Genomic DNA, 16,977 nt, shown 5'->3' on the forward strand with positions numbered 1-16,977 from the left:
ACGTAGTTATGGAAAATGGTAAATTTTATTGTACTTAAAATTGACCACAAATAACTGTTACGCATAATGTGGCAAAAAACAACTTATGGGTGACCTTATTTAAAAGCGCAGCCTTTTAATCTCGGTATTCAGCGTGATTTGCAGCCGGGTCACCACCGGCACAATCATCTGGAGGCCAAGATGTTGCTCCAAAATCAGGTCAATCTCTTTGCGGAGAACCTTCTCAAAGGCGTCGCTCACATTGCGCTTCTCCACGATCTCCACCAGCGGCCTTGCGAGTGGATAATTCGCAGCACAGGTGAAGACCAACTGGAGGGCATAGCCTCCTCGCTCCCCCGCTCCCACAGTGGCTCCATCTTCATAGTTTTGAGTGGACAGAGGAACTTTCAATTGCAAATTTGGGCGACGGGATAAAACCACGTAGGCCAGCCCCAAATAATGCATCGTTCGCACCTCGTTTTCCTGCAAATCCCTAAAGTACCGAGCCGTCTCTACATGGTTCCACTTATCCGCCTTGTCCCTCTTCACAACTCCTCCCTTCCGTTCGTTCTGCGCCATCCTCCGGTAATTTTGAATTTTGCCTTTTTCTTTTGGAAAATATTAGCTTTGCCTGGGTTTCCGCTAGCCTCCCCCAAAAATTATTTGAAATGAAATGCCAGGCTATCTCGCAAGCCGAGATTTGCATAGTCCCATCAAAGCAATAACAGATGGATGCGATGGTGATGGAGGCTTTCCTAAGTCTTAAGATCTGCGTAGGCTGGGAAAAAGTCCCTTTCCAAAGTTGAAATGCTCTAATAAAAATATTTAAAAGGAGACTTGGAGGAAATCATATACCCGCTTCCTAGATTAAACTAATCTACCATTTTCCTAGGATAATTGGAGTATATTTGGAGTACACACTATTATACTTAAAAATAAAATACTAATTTAGTGTTGCATAGTAAAAACATTGGCCAGCTCAAATTAAAACCCATAACCTAAGTCTACTCCCTTTCTTATAGAGTATTTAAAATAAAACATGTTTACTTGTGGCATGAATAAATTCGCATTAATACTCCAGCCCGCAAATTGAGTTTGTTCGTTTGCTTGATTTGATTAGCCCAGATTTGCTGGTCTCAGTGCTATGCAAATTAGTTGTGTGATTATCGCGAAAATTGGCAAACAGAAGGCAACCCGAACCGGGGTGGAAAAACCGCCACCGCGTAATAGTTTTCAGCTTCAGACGTGCGTGCGAATTTTCTCTTTGGTCGCCTTCGGCACTTGGGAAATCTTCCACGCATATGAGTAACATTTTTATTAGCACCGAGAAATTTGCATTTTAGAGCAGTTTCGGTCACGTGAGAAGGTTTGATTAGGGCACACATGTGTCCTTTGGTGTGAGTTGTGATGAGGTTGGGTGGGTTATCTTTTCCTTTGATTTCACACCCCAACGCCCTTGCATAGTGCTCTTCCTAATGAGAGTTGATGAACGAGCGATGCTCACCTCGCTATCAATCAGATTTCAATAAAGAACCCAGCCCGGCAACTTCAATCTTCATTAGAATCTATCGTGAAGATGGTTGGAAATAAAAACCCTACCATCGAACTCACTCAAACATGTTGCATTGCCCCTACAACGGAGTGTCGGCGTGCCGAGTGTCGAAACTTTCCACCCAGTTTTCCGCCTGCTTTTCCGAGAGTCCTTTCGGCTGACTGGCGGTTGGTTGGCCACGTTTGCGGCTCCTAGCCGAGATGGCAACGCCCAGGAACGTGACCAAATCGCATTCGGGGCGTGCACCCCGAGTAATCGGGAAACGGATGTCTGACTCCTCCGGCTCCTTCGACTACTTTCGCTCCCCAAGGGAATTGCAGATTTTTCCTCAATCTTGTATTGACTTTTTCCCACTGCCTGCCGGGATTTGAGGACCTCCACCCACTGCGTGATTGGCTGGGGGTCTGAGAGTTCCTTGTGCTTTGTTTTTGAGAGCTTCCTGTCGCTGTTGTGAAAAGTTTGTGAAGCACTTGTTTACGATTTGAAGTGCATTTTCCTGGCTGACTGGGGGCGGGTCTGTCATAATTTGGGCTGCAGTCGGCGCCCATCGATTGCGATCTCCGGCAAGTGTGAAAAGTTTTCCACTTCAACTCGGCAAATCTCAGCTGCTAAGTTCTTTGGTTATGCTAATGAGACAAACTTTGGCCACTCCGATCGTTGGCATGTCTATAATTGAAAGTTCTGTCTCTTTTTGGTTGAATGAAGTTGGTATTGCTCTGCGGATGAAACAAGGTCACTTGAGGAAACCCCACCCAATTGAGACACACCTTGTGCCGAACAAGCAAATCATATTTTGAGCCCCAAGAAACCGATAAGATATCACCTTTTCCCGAAGGTTATAAGAAGACCATCGAGCATCGATGGCTGAGCATAGAGCTTTCTAGCCCGGCATGAAGTACTCTACCTTGCTAATTCTGGGCCTAATTTTGACCCTGGCCCTCACGGGCGAGGCCAAGTCCAAGTCCAAAAAGCAGAAAAATAAGCAGAAGGACCTGGCCCAGCAAGAGGCAATCCTGCCAATGGCCGAACCCTGCAAACCCAGCAAGTGCAAATTACCCGATTGCCGCTGCTCCGATGCCGTTTTACCCACATCCAAGTTCCAGGGCAAGGAGAACGAGATTCCGCAGGTGATATTCGCGGCTTTTGTAACCATTTCTTATTATATTGCACATTCCGTAGCTTTCGATAAATCAGAATTGCATCTTCTTAATACTTATAAATGAATATATTCTTTCCCAGTTCGTGACCATCACTTTCGATGACGCTGTAAATGCTGTCAACTTCGCCCAGTACGAGCTGCTCTTTGATGGATTGATCAATCCAGATGGATGTGGAGCCGCCGGTACCTTCTTTTTGTCCCACGAGTACACGGATTACGCGAGGGTGAATGCACTCTATAGGGCCGGTCACGAGATAGCCCTACATTCGGTGACCCATGGAGATGGCACCGATTACTGGCGATCGGCTGATGTGGCGACCATCGAGCGAGAGTTTGGAGCGCAGCTCAAAATGTTGGAGACCTTTGCCAAAGTGGATCCCAAGAAGATTCAGGGAATGCGCCTGCCGTTCCTCCAAATTTCGGGCAATAACACCTTTGAAGCAGCCCGTCGCTTGGGCTTGACCTACGACAGTTCCTGGCCAACGCAAAAGTTCAAGGATCCGGCCATGTGGCCCTACACCCTGGACTACAAGTCCAATCAGGACTGTCAAATAGGACCCTGTCCAGAGGCATCCATTCCCGGATTCTGGGTGAATCCCATGGTCACGTGGACCGATACTGAGGGCTACAGTTGCTCCATGATCGATGCTTGCGTTTACCCGCCCGAGGACGATGTGGACGAGCTGTTCGACTGGATGATGGAGAACTTCAATAGGCACTATCTTGGCAATAGAGCTCCCTTCGGGATGTATCTGCATGCTGCTTGGTTTTCGCGTGGTCGCAATTACTTTGGTGCCTTTAAAAAGTAACTATTTCTACCTACAGATAAAGATACAGCAGGTTTATACATTGACAAAATTGACAATTCCTACCCATTTAAATTCGCGCAGATTCATTAACCACCTGAACACCTATTCGGATGTGTATTTCACCGGAATTTCACGAATGTTGGAGTACGTGAGAAAGCCCACGCTGGGCTCCCCGTTCAAGGACTGTCCCGGTTTGCCGGAGGCTGAGTGTCGAGCGGTCCAGTGCCACGTCCAAAAGATGTCCACCGGCGAGGACCGCTACATGACCGTATGCGACAAGTGCCCGTCCGTCTATCCCTGGCTGGACAATCCTCTGGGTCAGCAGCTCTAAGCCCGCCAGCCTTTCGCGCATGAAGCGTGTACACTTCAAAAAATAAAACGAAATTTCTGAATAGAAAAATAGGTCTCTGCTTGGGCATGAAAAGGCGATAACGCATTTGTTTTTCTTTGTGTACTTTGTAATGAAACTTCCGTGTTTTGCGAAGGATAACGGCTGACATTTCCCATCGCTAAGGCAAATTTACATGCGCCGCATCACCGCCGTCACTGATAAATGAGCCCAAATTATGTTTCTGGCCGTGAGACGCTTAATTAACTCATTCAGCGGAGCAGAGCAGAGCCCCCGAGTGTCGTCATATTTCATGGCTGCCTCCTGAATTAATGCGCCAAATTCCGGACCCTCACATGGAGTCCTGCTCTTGGGGTCCTGTCAATGCAGCTGCTACCTGTAAATGACGGTCCGCCCGTCTGGCCATCGCAGCAGCCATCGGTTGCATTTTTGTTAATGGACCTCTAACTAATGACAGCCCTTGGTTGGCATATCAGTCAGGGTCTGAGTATTGGCCAGAGTGGGGATCCTGTGCGGCCGCATTTTGCGGTTGCTGTCGCAAATTATGTATGCGGTTAGCCAGCCGAACCATCCCGTCCCTTGGGTAATGCTCGGTCCGAGTGGGAGGCGGGGCTGCTGGCCAGGTTGGACATGGAAGCAACCGCAACATATTGGTTGATAGTGAACCGAGGAGTGGGTGGAATCGGGGGCAATCGAGGGTCTTCTCTGGTAACCTGAGTCAATTGTGTAAAAAGTCTCGAGAATGGGGGCGGTGACAGAATTTTCTTGTGGACACTTAGCAATGCCATAAGGTGCAATTTTTATTGAGTGTCAAGTTGGGAGAATACCAAGAGCTAGTTAAAGTTGTCTTACAGATATGCTTTTAAATCATTTATATTTTATATATTGTGTAATTATATGCGTACATTTTATGATTATGAATAATGATGCTCTTCAATTCAAAATTTGCTATAGGAGAAATTATCTTTACATAACAATCACATTTATTTCAATACTAAATTTTAGGCACGCTTGTGGCAATGTTTATTAGCCAGGACATAGCCATGAGGACAGTTGGTCTCCAGAATATTGTACGGTTGCGCCAGAATAGTTCCATTAGGGCTCCACGTTTTATCCAGTTTTATTTTCACATTTTCACTGAAGTTACTTGACTTCGAAGCACCGGTTACGGACTCCACAACTTCGCTGTCCAGAGCCGAAGTTTCCAGTAGCATGCTGCTGATAACCAAAATGCCAAAAAGGCAGAGTAAGTCCATCGAAGATGCCATATTCAATTCAAACCGTTGGCGATGAGTAGTTAAATTAAACTGAATCAAAGCACAGTTTCCAGTTGATCATTACGACTCGTTGGCCAAGATAATTGTGAAAGTAGTCAATCCCTTATAAGGCCAGATGATACAAGGGCTCTCGAATACCAAACGATGATGATGCAATTGGTTTGCTCGAAAGTTGCCAGCAAATCAGATCTGCTTTGATAGATTTCCATTTGTATCTTGTATCTTAGATGGAAATAAATACAAGAACAATCGAGCAAACAGAGCGGCAGGGGAAAGAAACCACGCTTTTATGAAAATGAAGAGAATGCTCGAGAAAATCGCAACAAAAAGTGCGCAAATATTTGCTGATTACTTTCCGAAACTTGCACTGATTAACAGCAAACGCAGATCCATTGTCCTTTTGCCAGGACACTCCATTGCTCAGAGCAACAACAGCCACCCCTTCAATTTGAGACTTCTTCCCTGTTTAGCATAAATTTCGCTTGGTTGAGAAGGTGGCTGTCATAAATAAATGACTCTACGAGCCTTTCGCTCTGCCCCAGCTGTCTGTGACCTAAACCGGCATTATTTTAATGTACTTTTATGTGGTACACAGCGAAAAAAAAGGTTCCAGTATTTAACACTGGGTCGCACCCAACACCATCACCCTCACCCACACAGCCAAATTACATTTTTATGTTTCAAATTTTGTTTGCTTTTCTTTTTTACTTCGCGAAAATTATGCCAACCACCGAGGCACTTTGATGATGATTATGATGATGTGGGTCGCTGGATGGAAGTAGGCAGTATATCGAGAGCCCAATGTGCTTTGCGGTGGTTGACAATAGAATTGTCAAAATTATTTGCTCAAATTGCTGACATTTATTAGGCAGGTTATGGCTCGAGCTCAGGTTACTTCGTAAAAAGTCACTTAGAAAATGAGATATGCGTTTTACATCGATCCTCAGGATGCTCATCTGACTGGGAAGCTAATCATGAATGGTTGTTAAGTTAGCTGGAATATATATTTGGAATTTATACTAAAATAATCTAATAATCTAGACTATAAACTTGAACTATATTATATATATATTATAATATATTATATATTATATATATTTTCCCTACTGTTTGGATCTGGGATCTTATTTGTACAACATGTACAAAACGTTGACAATGATATTTTATCATGAAAATTGTCCTTTCTTTATTGGCAATGTTATTAAATTTATATTTTGTATGCATAAAGCCATAACTTCGTGGCTCTGGTCTCCCGCCTTTGTCATTTCGCGCTCTGGATTTCGAAAAAAGTGTTTTCTTACCTATAAAGCTTTAGTAAAAACAACCCAAGCTATGCTCAAAAATTATTTATTTGGTGTAATCAATATAGTTAGTGACATAGTGACACAATTTGACTTTTAGTTTTTTTTTTTACTTTTTAGAGCCAACACAACACTTCCCGGCCGAGACAGGTTTCAAGTCAAATGCCAAGCACAGCCAAACCATCAAAAAAAGTAGTTTCGAACAGGAATGTCGGTTGATCAGCATTTTGAAGTTTGATTTGATAACTTTAAAGGAAGCTCAAGTAAACACGTTCAATTGATTCAATATCGCACTAAGCTCTGAATCGTCGAGTCTCATTTTTTAGAATTTATAGCAGTTTCTAGATCACTAAAATATTCCTCCCGTCGCAAAAACTATAAAATATTATTTAAAAATTATTCTAAGTATGATTCGGTTTTTCAGCACCTTATTTTCAGTACCTTATTATTATATTATTATTTAAAAATTATTCTAAGTATGATGCGGTTTTTCAGCACCTTATTATTGTGCAAATAACTTATTTGCTGGATTTGCTGGATTCTGGATTCTAGATTTACTGGATTTTTTGAAACGCATATAATAGGTAAAAGGAGGCGTTTTCGAATATAGAGGATATATATTTTTTACCAGGATTCATAACCGACTCGATCTGGCCATGTTCGTCTGTCTACCCGTATGTACAAATTATTGTAAATTATCTTTATTCAAGGTTGCTAGAAAAATTTACGTCCTTTGGGTTTTTGACTGTTACCTTGTTACAAAGACTGAGAAACATATTTTACTGTTCAGTTTTTCCCTTAATATGGTTTTGCAGTCCAGCTGCATCATTCATTTTAAATTATAACAAACTAACAAGAATAACAACTTCATCAAGGATAGTCGCACAATGCCCATTAAATCTTAGAAAAAATAAAGACGTTTAAAATCATCAATTAGACACAGCCAGTTCTCAGCATTCATCTTTAACAGCTGCTTCTGGAATCCCCGAATAGAATAATTTGCAATCTCACTGCGGGGAAAGGAACATGTTAGATATCTTAAAATCTTAAAAAGTCTCTTAATTTATGTGTCTAGTTTAATATATAGTTTTATTTAAGTATAGCTAAAGTCTTACGGATTACTTTCATTATTTGCAATGTAATTAAATGTGTAGTTTGTATGCATAGTATTATTTCGACAGTTAAAACACATTTTTTTCTAATTAAAACTAGTCACGACAGGCAGCGTAATAAAGATATCTAAGATAAATGTTCATCCACGATTGAATCATTATCAAAATCATTAATTTCTCTGAGAACAAGTGTGTTTAATGTGTAAGCGTTTCCCATTTTCAACTATAACCATTCCAATTGATTTGCACTATAATAAGGTGCTGAAAAACCGAATCATACTTAGAATAATTTGAAAATAATATTTTATAGTTTTTGCGACGGGAGGAATATCTTTGTTATTTCGAAACTGGTATAAATTCTAAAAAATGAGACTCGACGATTCAGAGCTTAGTGCGATATTGAATCAAGTGAACGTTTTTACTTGAGCTTCCATCTTAAAGTTTTCAAAGCAGACTTCAAAATGCTGATCAACCGACATTCCTGTTCGAAACTACTTTTTTTGATGGTTTTGGTGTGCTTGGCATTTGACATGAAACCTGTCTCGGCGATGAAGTGTCGTCTTGGATTTGTAAACAAGGGTGGAAAATGCACTTGGCCTTAAAAGTGAAAAAAACTGAAAGTCAAATTGTATCATTGTTGAATCAACTATATTGATTACACCAAATAAATCATGTCTGAACATTACGCAAGCTTGGCATTTTTTACTAAAGCTTGGAAAGTGAGTAAACTAATTTTCGAAATAGATAGATAATAGAATAGACATGCGAGTATTAACTTATGATCGTTGCCTTGAATCTGATTATTCGCGATGGTGAATGTAATGCATCATTGCGGTTGCTCTACAGATTCGCTGACTATTCACTTCATTATGTAAGCGGTTTCCAATTGGGTGCCATGTAGGCCTTATCAGCGTGCAAACATATTCGCACATTTGCCAGCAGGTTGTAGAACTAACAAGCTAATGCCTCTCGGACCCCGACTTCTGCCTCTCGAAGTGGATCCGAAACTGAATCAGAAACTGAGACAGAGCCGGAAACTGAGACTCGAGAGACTCAGTCTCGAAAGCGATATTGGCGAGTGTGAACGTGTTTACTTGGGCTTCGATTGCCAATACACAAAACCAACTTAACGATGGCAATTACGCGGCGTCTTCCCTGGCCGAAGCTGCTGTTTTTGTTTGTCTGGCTGTGTCTGGCATTGGATACAAATCGTGCAGCTCGAGTGCCCAGCGATCAGTTTGTGTTTCCCTCGGAGTCCAAGCCAAATGCCACAGCCATTCGACTGGAATCCAGACTCAAGGAAATCGAGCGAGAAATGGCGGAGGTGACCAGAGCCACAAATGTAAATCTACCAATCCTCAAAGAAATCAAAAAAGGCACGCCGAGAACTACGGCTAACGACAACAAGCCTGAGTCACCAGCAAATACTACCAATGAAACGAAAAACTTGACCGAAACCCAGGGAAATTTATCAACACAAGAGATTAAAATGAACGAAAATCATGCACATCCTTCCAGCGAGTCCAAGATGATAACCTTCGGCAAGGAATCTAGTTCAGATAAGCCAGCGCCTTGGGATCATACGGAAGCCACCAATGCCAGCAATTCCACTAGTGTGGTGATTGGGCCTAGGATTGTCCTGGAAACATCGCCAATTTGTCCAAAAGGCACTATCCTGACCGTAAATGATCATTGCCGGAAGATTGCCTAGATTAGTGCCATAAAACTGGGAGCAACTGAGAATTAATTAACATAAATTAAAAAATATATTCTAAATATTGTTATATTGAAATTCTTCTTCGATTCACATATATGTTTGTTTCTAGCATCAATTAAACACAGCGCATTTAGAGTTTCAATATTTACTCTCTTTTCAATGTGCACGCTCTCGTGGTCTAAAATTATCAATTCTGGAATAGTACCGCTAATCTTATTGTAATCATTAGACATCTCATTCTATCATTAGCATATCAAAGAGGCAATTGTTCTCAAATGCAGAAACCTTGCTGCTGGTAACGGCTTCGTTAGTATATCAGTAAGTGTTTCAACGAATCCAATATACTCTACGTGAAACGTATATAATGAACATTACTGCACACAAACTTATTTGAATGGGTAAGCTTTTACCATTTTCAACTATAACCATTCCAATTGATTTGCACTATAATAAGGTGCTGAAAAACTGAATCACTCTTTGAATAATTTTTAAATAATATTTTATAGTTTTTGCGACGGGAGGAATATCTTAGTGTTTTATAAACTGCTATAAATTTTAAAAACTGAACCTCGACGATTTAGAACTTGGTGCAATATTGAATCAAGTGAACGTGCTTACTTGAGCTTCCTCTCTGCCTCTCGAATTGGATCCGAATCTGAATCAGAAACTCAGGGAAATAAACAAATAAACAAAACAAACTTTACGATGGCAATTACGCGGCGTCTTCCCTGGCCGAAGCCACTATTTTTGTTTGTATGGCTGTGTCTGGCATTGGATACAAATCGTGCAGATCGAGTGGCTTGGGATCATACGGAACCCACCATTGCTAGCGATTCCACTAGTTTGGGTATTGAGCCTAGGATTGTCCTGGAAACATTGCCAATTTGTCCAAAAGGCACTCACCGGACCGTAAACAATCGTTGCCGAAAGCCAGCCTAGATTAGAGCCATAAAAGTGGAAACAAGTGAGAATTAATTGACAAAAAAAATATATTCAAAAGTATTGAGTGTAAATTTGCCTTGTAAATCTAGAAAACAACGTTTGAAATAGCAACATATTTCATTAAAGAAAATCTTTAAAAAATATACCTTTTATGATAATTCATTTCTGTCAGTGTAGACTAGCTGAGATATATCTGAAAAGCTTAATGCTACTCTTCTGCTTTGTTTACGTTTTGTTTTCATGGGAGAGCGTATGAGCTCCCCCCCTGCCATTCTTATTGTTGTCTCCCAACGATTTGCTCCCATCATTTATCTGGTTTCGCTGGGAATGAAAATCTGAATGTGAATGGCCAGCCGCCAGTTGTTTCCGCGCTCAGTCATAAAAGCTACATCGTAGCAAACGAGCGTGCATCTCGGAGATAATGTTGATACGTATTAACCCATTGGTGCTGTGCATCCTACCGCTGGTGTTCTTCCTCACCGAGGCGAGAACACGGCCCAGTGGTAACGATCGCATCGTGTTTCCAAAGGATGACGACGATACCAGCTCGAGATTCACATACTCGACCACAACGACAACCGAGGAACCCACAGTAGCACTGGAAAGCACAAACACCACAGAACAGATCATCATTGGATCGGAGGAGCTGGCTAATGAAAACACCACTGTGGTGCCCGTTATAGACAACCGAATATTGCTGGAGACGACCCAAAAATGTAAGCCTGGCTTTGAGCTGTTCGCAAAACGATGCAGAAAGCCGGCGTAATCTGTAGTCGCTAAGATTGATGTTAGCCAATAAAGTTATATTGTATAGAACTTTTGGTTGATTAATGAATTTTCTGACTGGTTAGTTTTTATTTTTTTTTTTTGGTGATTATTCAAAACGATTCGGGGCTGACAGAAATACCCATCGAAAACCCATTTCACAATTGTGGGAGAAACGCTCTGGGGAAACTTAGCGTCGTGTAAAACGCAGTAATTTTAGTTTGGTGGCAATCGCTGTGAGTCAGTGTCTAACTCAAACTATTCCCGGTGCATTCAGCTGCATCCGTTTTTCCCTACTCTTCTGGTATGTAATTTGATGCCTTATCTGCTGTCATGAACTTAGCTTATCAGCGGCTCAAAATAAATACTAAACTCGGCTAGATCGTCTGTTCTCGACTCGACCACGCTGCTCAGTCTGTTTTGAATATTCAACGCTGACGTTGGGTCGATTCCGTGTCGAAAATGTTTTTCCAACTCTTATCTGTAAGGTTGGGTGTGTCACTGATCCTTTTAATCAGTGGACAATGGACTTCAGCTCGTCCCCAGAATCCTTACTACGTGGAAAACGGCGGACATGGATATCCGTGAGTATATCAAAAAATTAATTAATCAAGATATGATTTTATAATATTTGTATAATTAATACTTTTCTTCTATTAAGGCACCATCATCGCCATCATGGTCATCACGGACATGGATCAGAATATGGACCAGGATCCAATGGACCACCCCCCTTTGCCTTCGGTCGTTTTCCACCGTCTCCTTCGTATTATCCAGCTAACCAACCATCTGGAGGTCGTCAACCGTTTTATCCGAATGGTGGTGCAGTTCAAGGACAACCTGGCAGTCCATTTCACCAACATGGAGGTGGTTTTCATAGAGGACAACAGGAATACCCCTACCCTGTAGGTGATTTTAACAGGGGGCATCCAGGCCTCCAGCAACCCGGTGGAGATTTCAACAGGGGCCAACCCGGTTTTCGGCAGCCAGGAAATGAATTCAATAGACCACAACCCTCTGGAAGGGCGCCAGGACATCAACAACCGGGCAGCAGTGAGGAGCTTCCCACCTACCCTCGAGGATTGGAACCCCAGCAGCCGGGTGGTGATGCAAATACCCTACAGCCTCGACCTGGCCAAAACCCTGGTGGATTCGAACAGCCAAATGAAAATGAAGGCGGATTCCAACAGCCAGGCCAAAATAATGGGGGGTTCCGGCAACCAAGCCAAAATTCTGGAGGATTCCGGCAACCAGGCCAGAGTACTGGAGGATTCCAACAGCCAGGCCAGAGTACCGGAGGATTCCGGCAGCCAGGCCAGAGTACTGGAGGGTTCCAACAGCCAGGCCAGAGTATTGGAGGATTCCAACAGCCAGGCCAGAGTATTGGAGGATTCCAACAGCCAGGCCAGAGTATTGGAGGATTCCAGCAGCCAGGCCAGAATTCTGGGGAGTTCCAACAACCAGGTTTAAATCAGGGACGGAAACCCGGTACTTCCAATAATTCCATACAACCGCGTCCCGGAAGCCCAGATGAAGACTTCTCCGACTTCAATTTCCAGTCCCCCAAGACTTTGCAGCCTCGACCCGGTCAGGATCACGAAACTGGGGGCTCTGGCGGAGCGCAGACAATTCAACCGATTCCCGGGCAGTCTTCTGACAATGTGGGCCAAAACATCAAAGACCTTTTCAACACCCAAGATTTTCTGTCACCAGAATTGAGCACAGCGCCTGGAGCCAACCGAGATCCCAAGTCGGATGCAGAGGAAGCAGGTCCAGAATCGGTGAATCAGCGCAGTCTCTTCAACCTGGATCCCAAGTGTGCAGAAGGACTCAAGGTCATGGCAGGTCGTTGCAGGAAGGAAGCCTAGGGAATTCGCATTCAAATTAAATTCTGACTAATACTGTTTCATGTACACAATACATATTTCATTGTGCCATTAAATCTGTCATTATGTGTAATAATTAAGGCATACAATTTTTGGGGCATTTTATTCAACTGATAAGGTTGTTTATGCAAGATTGGAAGTACAAATTTCCCAGAGATTACCTCAGCATGCTCTTCGGTAAAAAATGACTTCGTAGTAGCTTACGTATATATCACTGTAACAGCTTTTGAACATCACAAAATGTATTAATCAGCAAAATGCAATTAAGCTGCAATACGTTATCAATTTTCATGAAATATATCAATTTAGAAAATGTTATCTCTACAATATTGAATTACAGTTGTATAATTACAAAGCTGTGTGTAATTGGTTACATTGGCTAATCAAATAAATGGAATGCGTTTTGCGTCTGTCATTTTTATCAATATCTTGAAGAGCACACACATAACAGGGAGAATCCCTACATAAAAGCTAGCTTTTTCGATCGCCATGGAACATTAGTTTTGAAGCGATTGTTGTACGAAGTGCATTGTATGGAAATGGCGCACCAACTTAGAAGATGGCTATATCTGATCACTTGGACGGCGATACTACTACTGCTTCAAGTCGAAAAGAAATGCTCGCCTGGTTTTCAACTGTATCTAGATCGATGCCGAAAACCAGCGTAACCAGATAAACTATAATAACAATGCAATTAAATAATATTTCATCAGTGCCAACAATCAGTTGATTAGCTTTAATGAATATGTACTTATATAAACCGAATGTGTCGGATTTTTAAAATATGTATGTATGTGAGAACTGCAAGTATTTATATAATTTATTTAAGTATCAATAAAAAAACACAGCTTGTAGCACGTTCTGGTATTGAACTTTAAATTTCAGAGCTTGCCTTCCTTAGGCTATCCTACGACACGTGTGATGTGGACCCGTGCGTATGTACCCCTTGGGACACTGCGATGGATCGATGTTGAAGATGCTCTGCACCAAAATATCCGAGGCTCCCGGTATATCGGGCTGACTGATGGATACTCCGCTGGGTTGGTTCTTCGGAAGGGGCGGCATGGCCATCGTCCACTGCCAGCTCAGCATCAGTAGGCCTACTACGATTAGCACGGATCTTGATAGCATCTTCGCGGGTTTCTCCAGGTGAATCGACTTCTAGCCTCGGGCTTGGGAACTGCGTTACTGAATCTAGCTTGGCTTATAAGTTGCCGATTTCTCAGTCTAAAGCTGGCAAAGCTTTTATCTGGAGGGCTTTCGGAGAGATTGCGAGAACCAAAGCAACTCTCTCTGATCGTTTTTAAAAGACAATACCGAAAATTGACCAAATGTATTAACTTGACCAGTAAATATTGGTTAGCCATCAGTACATATGTACATATGCGGAGAAACTTGTATTTTTAAAATTAGCCCATGTTACGTACAATATAGGTACATCGAGGTACATCTGTGATATGTCATACTGCGAAAATGTGCACATATATTTCTGTAATAGTTTTAATCAATTATCGTTCTGTTAATTAACCAATAAGCATTTTTTTTACTCATATTATACAAAGAATCTAGCTTCGTCAAGCAGAAGCGTGTATACCTATGCATTAGTTATTTAAAACCAAAAAATACTGTAGTACAGCGAATACGAATACTTTATAATCAAAACCTGCGAGACTACGCAGCTATATTTTATATAATGAGTCGACCGATTGTTATCAAATTAAATTCGAAATTCTATAACTGGAACTAATTTTTTTCCTTATATTTTTATATTTTTCCGCACTGACTGAAATCAATATACCTTTTGCAAGGGTATAAAAAGCTTTAAGCAACGGTAAGCTTAAAATAAAATCTTGAAAACAAACAAGCAAAAAATTCATTTTATTTATTTAATACACTGAGTTGTCTAGGTTTCTAACAATAATTATCTAAAATGCACTCAGTCCGTGGCGGTTTGCTAACCCATATGGTGTTATCATCCCTAGTTATATCACTTTTCTGCGAATACCGCTCGCAATTGTTCTTGCTGGGCCTTCGCCGCTGCCTCCTTGGATTCCGCACCCTGGTTCACCGCCTTCCAACCCAGCCAGCCGACGGTGTGGAGCACCAGGACGGCGATTCCGATCCGGACAGCTGGTCCGTATTTAAAAGAAGACCGGACATCGTTTTTGGAACTGTTCATAACAAAAACACTCTAAACTGGCGGCAAGCTAGAATAAACTGATTGCACGTGAAGAGAGAGTAAAAGCTCTCAAAAGCTTCTTAAAAATATATTTTCAGGGCTGCGAAACTTACGATCGATGGAATGAATCAGTTCCAATTTATATTTAGTGAATTTCAATTTAACTTTGTGTTGTCTCAAAAGTTGAGCCAAAATACAGAAGAAAGAAAATTAAATTAAGATCCATGACAAGGTATTTAATACCCTATTATATACAACTAAATAACCAGTTTAGCTTAACTTTCTTCAAAATAGAATAATTGTTAAAAGAATCGCATTGTTTAAAATAGAAAAGCCTTAACTACCATAACTGCCGAAAGCCAAATGAAAATACCTTTTGGCAGGGAATAGTAACCCACACATAGCACAAAGGCAAATGGCAGAAAATAGAGAAGAACTTCGGTCTCAAATGGCACACAAAACGCTCGTATTACATAGCCAACGAGTCCTGCCGCAGGACGATCTCCGAGGGCCCAAGGATGGCAGCTGGTGCATACATACATACATTTAAATGTATGTATATAAGTGGGTGTGGGAATTTCACCTGGGCAGGTGAAAGATTGAAGCTGCAGGCGCCAGGAATTAGCATGTTATGTTTAACGCATTTTTGCACCTTCGGCATGTGTGTGTACTGTGTGCGCTTTAACTCCTTTTCCGACTTTTCCGACATATCCGACTTTTGCAGCGGCGTGCGGAGGGTAACGGGGTGGCGCCCCCTAGCGACACATGTGCAAACAAGACATTGCCTTAACCCATTGTGGCTTATCCAGCAACAACATGGGAAAACCGAGAACAAGAGCTCAGCATTTTCCGCACATTTAATCGCATTTTGTTTGGGAAAATTGTTGAAAAGCTCACATGAATTTTAAACTGCGGTTGGAGCTGGTGCTTTTGGTCTGAGGTTTTCGAGGGCGTTAGGAGGTTTTTGGGGGACTTTCTTGAGCCGCTTACGTGTGAGTGCCATTGAATAATGCAGCCATTGCAGCTAAATTAAATTGAATTTAAGCTGCGACATTTAAAAATTTCATGAGCTCTGCCCACTCTCAAACACTAGATATTCCAGAAATTCCACCCAGCCATTTGCAGTCGACCCCTCTCGAAATTTCTGCGCAGGAAGAACCTCTTGCCGGGCTCATTAAATAGATGCCCGGTACGTGCTTCCATTTTGGGGCACATTTCATTAAGTGCACGTAAACGGCTGGCTGTCAACTAGCTGGGGGCGTGGTCCCCTGCCCCTGCGCACACACACACCCCTTACCAACACATGCACATACACCGAGTGACACACATGGGTAATTCCCAACGTAAACACTTTGGGAAAGCATGTCGCAAAGACATCAATTACGGCATCAGCCGCATTGCCATCAGTAGCAGCATCATCATCATCATCATCGATTGGCCCGGGGATGATGATGATGATGTCAATTCGGGCCCCTAGGTGGCTCTGCCTCGACTGTGCTGTGCTTGCTTTTCTTTTTCCCTCGGCTCCATTTTCCATTTCCCTTCGACTTCCTTTGCCTCCCGTTAACCGCATTTCAAATGTGTTTTTATGTAAGCACTCAAAAAATACGACATTTGTAAGTGAACCAAAAGAGGTACACTGGGTTTCACAATGTTATTCAATGCGCAGAACTACCTTTAGTCAAGATATTTACAGTTAATGTTAATATTCCATTAATTTTAAAGTAATAAATACCTTCCCTTCGACTCCTATTGGTCTCCGGCTCACCACATATGTATATCTTGTCTGTCATGAAACGCACTGTACCCAAACTGGCACTCGTATTTGCTTTGCATTGCTTAAATAAATTTTCACTACGTGTTGTTTCGTCTTGGGCAACAGAATTGGCAAAAAACGAGGCCCCAGAGCAGAACCAAATGGGACAGTTGACAAAAACTAGGCAACACATA

General features: G+C 42.1%; 9 protein-coding genes across 10 annotated transcripts; 5 read left to right on the forward strand and 4 right to left on the reverse strand.

The window, feature by feature from the left end:
• Window positions 1-30: 30 nt before the first annotated feature.
• Window positions 31-608, reverse strand: LOC6734872. The gene has a single exon (XM_002081837.4). The coding sequence runs from the start codon at window positions 556-558 to the stop codon at window positions 100-102; it is 459 nt and encodes a 152-aa protein (XP_002081873.2). The 5' UTR covers window positions 559-608; the 3' UTR covers window positions 31-99.
• Window positions 609-2,119: 1,511 nt separating this feature from the next.
• LOC6734873 (chitin deacetylase 8) lies at window positions 2,120-3,901 on the forward strand. The gene is made up of 3 exons (XM_002081838.4): window positions 2,120-2,658; window positions 2,771-3,495; window positions 3,581-3,901. The coding sequence occupies exons 1-3, from the start codon at window positions 2,422-2,424 to the stop codon at window positions 3,828-3,830; spliced, it is 1,212 nt and encodes a 403-aa protein (XP_002081874.1). The 5' UTR covers window positions 2,120-2,421; the 3' UTR covers window positions 3,831-3,901.
• Window positions 3,902-4,387: 486 nt separating this feature from the next.
• On the reverse strand, window positions 4,388-6,742 carry LOC27208166. 2 transcript variants are annotated; one of them, XM_039291300.2, is made up of 2 exons: window positions 6,427-6,742; window positions 4,388-6,093 (listed from the first exon to the last, which is right to left on the reverse strand). In XM_039291300.2, exon 2 carries the CDS (start codon window positions 5,114-5,116, stop codon window positions 4,850-4,852), a length of 267 nt encoding a protein of 88 aa, XP_039147234.1. In that variant the 5' UTR covers window positions 5,117-6,093; window positions 6,427-6,742; the 3' UTR covers window positions 4,388-4,849. The 2 variants fall into 2 exon arrangements, with proteins under 2 accessions (XP_039147234.1, XP_039147233.1); XM_039291299.2 differs by having other exon boundaries at window positions 4,388-6,119.
• A 1,171-nt stretch (window positions 6,743-7,913) lies between these two features.
• Window positions 7,914-8,223, forward strand: LOC27207131. The gene has a single exon (XM_016182866.2). It carries the CDS (start codon window positions 8,000-8,002, stop codon window positions 8,138-8,140), a length of 141 nt encoding a protein of 46 aa, XP_016028132.1. The 5' UTR covers window positions 7,914-7,999; the 3' UTR covers window positions 8,141-8,223.
• Window positions 8,224-8,507: 284 nt separating this feature from the next.
• LOC6734874 lies at window positions 8,508-9,916 on the forward strand. The gene has a single exon (XM_002081839.4). It carries the CDS (start codon window positions 8,671-8,673, stop codon window positions 9,247-9,249), a length of 579 nt encoding a protein of 192 aa, XP_002081875.2. The 5' UTR covers window positions 8,508-8,670; the 3' UTR covers window positions 9,250-9,916.
• A 458-nt stretch (window positions 9,917-10,374) lies between these two features.
• Window positions 10,375-11,013, forward strand: LOC6734875. Its single transcript, XM_002081840.4, has one exon. It carries the CDS (start codon window positions 10,619-10,621, stop codon window positions 10,961-10,963), a length of 345 nt encoding a protein of 114 aa, XP_002081876.1. The 5' UTR covers window positions 10,375-10,618; the 3' UTR covers window positions 10,964-11,013.
• Window positions 11,014-11,344: 331 nt separating this feature from the next.
• LOC6734876 (glutenin, high molecular weight subunit DX5) lies at window positions 11,345-12,924 on the forward strand. The gene is made up of 2 exons (XM_002081841.4): window positions 11,345-11,546; window positions 11,624-12,924. The coding sequence occupies exons 1-2, from the start codon at window positions 11,425-11,427 to the stop codon at window positions 12,828-12,830; spliced, it is 1,329 nt and encodes a 442-aa protein (XP_002081877.3). The 5' UTR covers window positions 11,345-11,424; the 3' UTR covers window positions 12,831-12,924.
• Window positions 12,925-13,547: 623 nt separating this feature from the next.
• On the reverse strand, window positions 13,548-14,051 carry LOC6734877. Its single transcript, XM_002081842.4, has one exon. The coding sequence runs from the start codon at window positions 13,977-13,979 to the stop codon at window positions 13,746-13,748; it is 234 nt and encodes a 77-aa protein (XP_002081878.1). The 5' UTR covers window positions 13,980-14,051; the 3' UTR covers window positions 13,548-13,745.
• A 664-nt stretch (window positions 14,052-14,715) lies between these two features.
• Window positions 14,716-15,088, reverse strand: LOC6734878. The gene has a single exon (XM_002081843.4). It carries the CDS (start codon window positions 15,025-15,027, stop codon window positions 14,836-14,838), a length of 192 nt encoding a protein of 63 aa, XP_002081879.2. The 5' UTR covers window positions 15,028-15,088; the 3' UTR covers window positions 14,716-14,835.
• Between the last annotated feature and the right edge of the window lie 1,889 nt (window positions 15,089-16,977).

The sequence above is a fragment of the Drosophila simulans genome, chromosome 2R (assembly GCF_016746395.2).
Source record: "Drosophila simulans strain w501 chromosome 2R, Prin_Dsim_3.1, whole genome shotgun sequence".
In the NCBI taxonomy this organism is placed as follows: Eukaryota; Metazoa; Arthropoda; class Insecta; order Diptera; family Drosophilidae; genus Drosophila; species Drosophila simulans.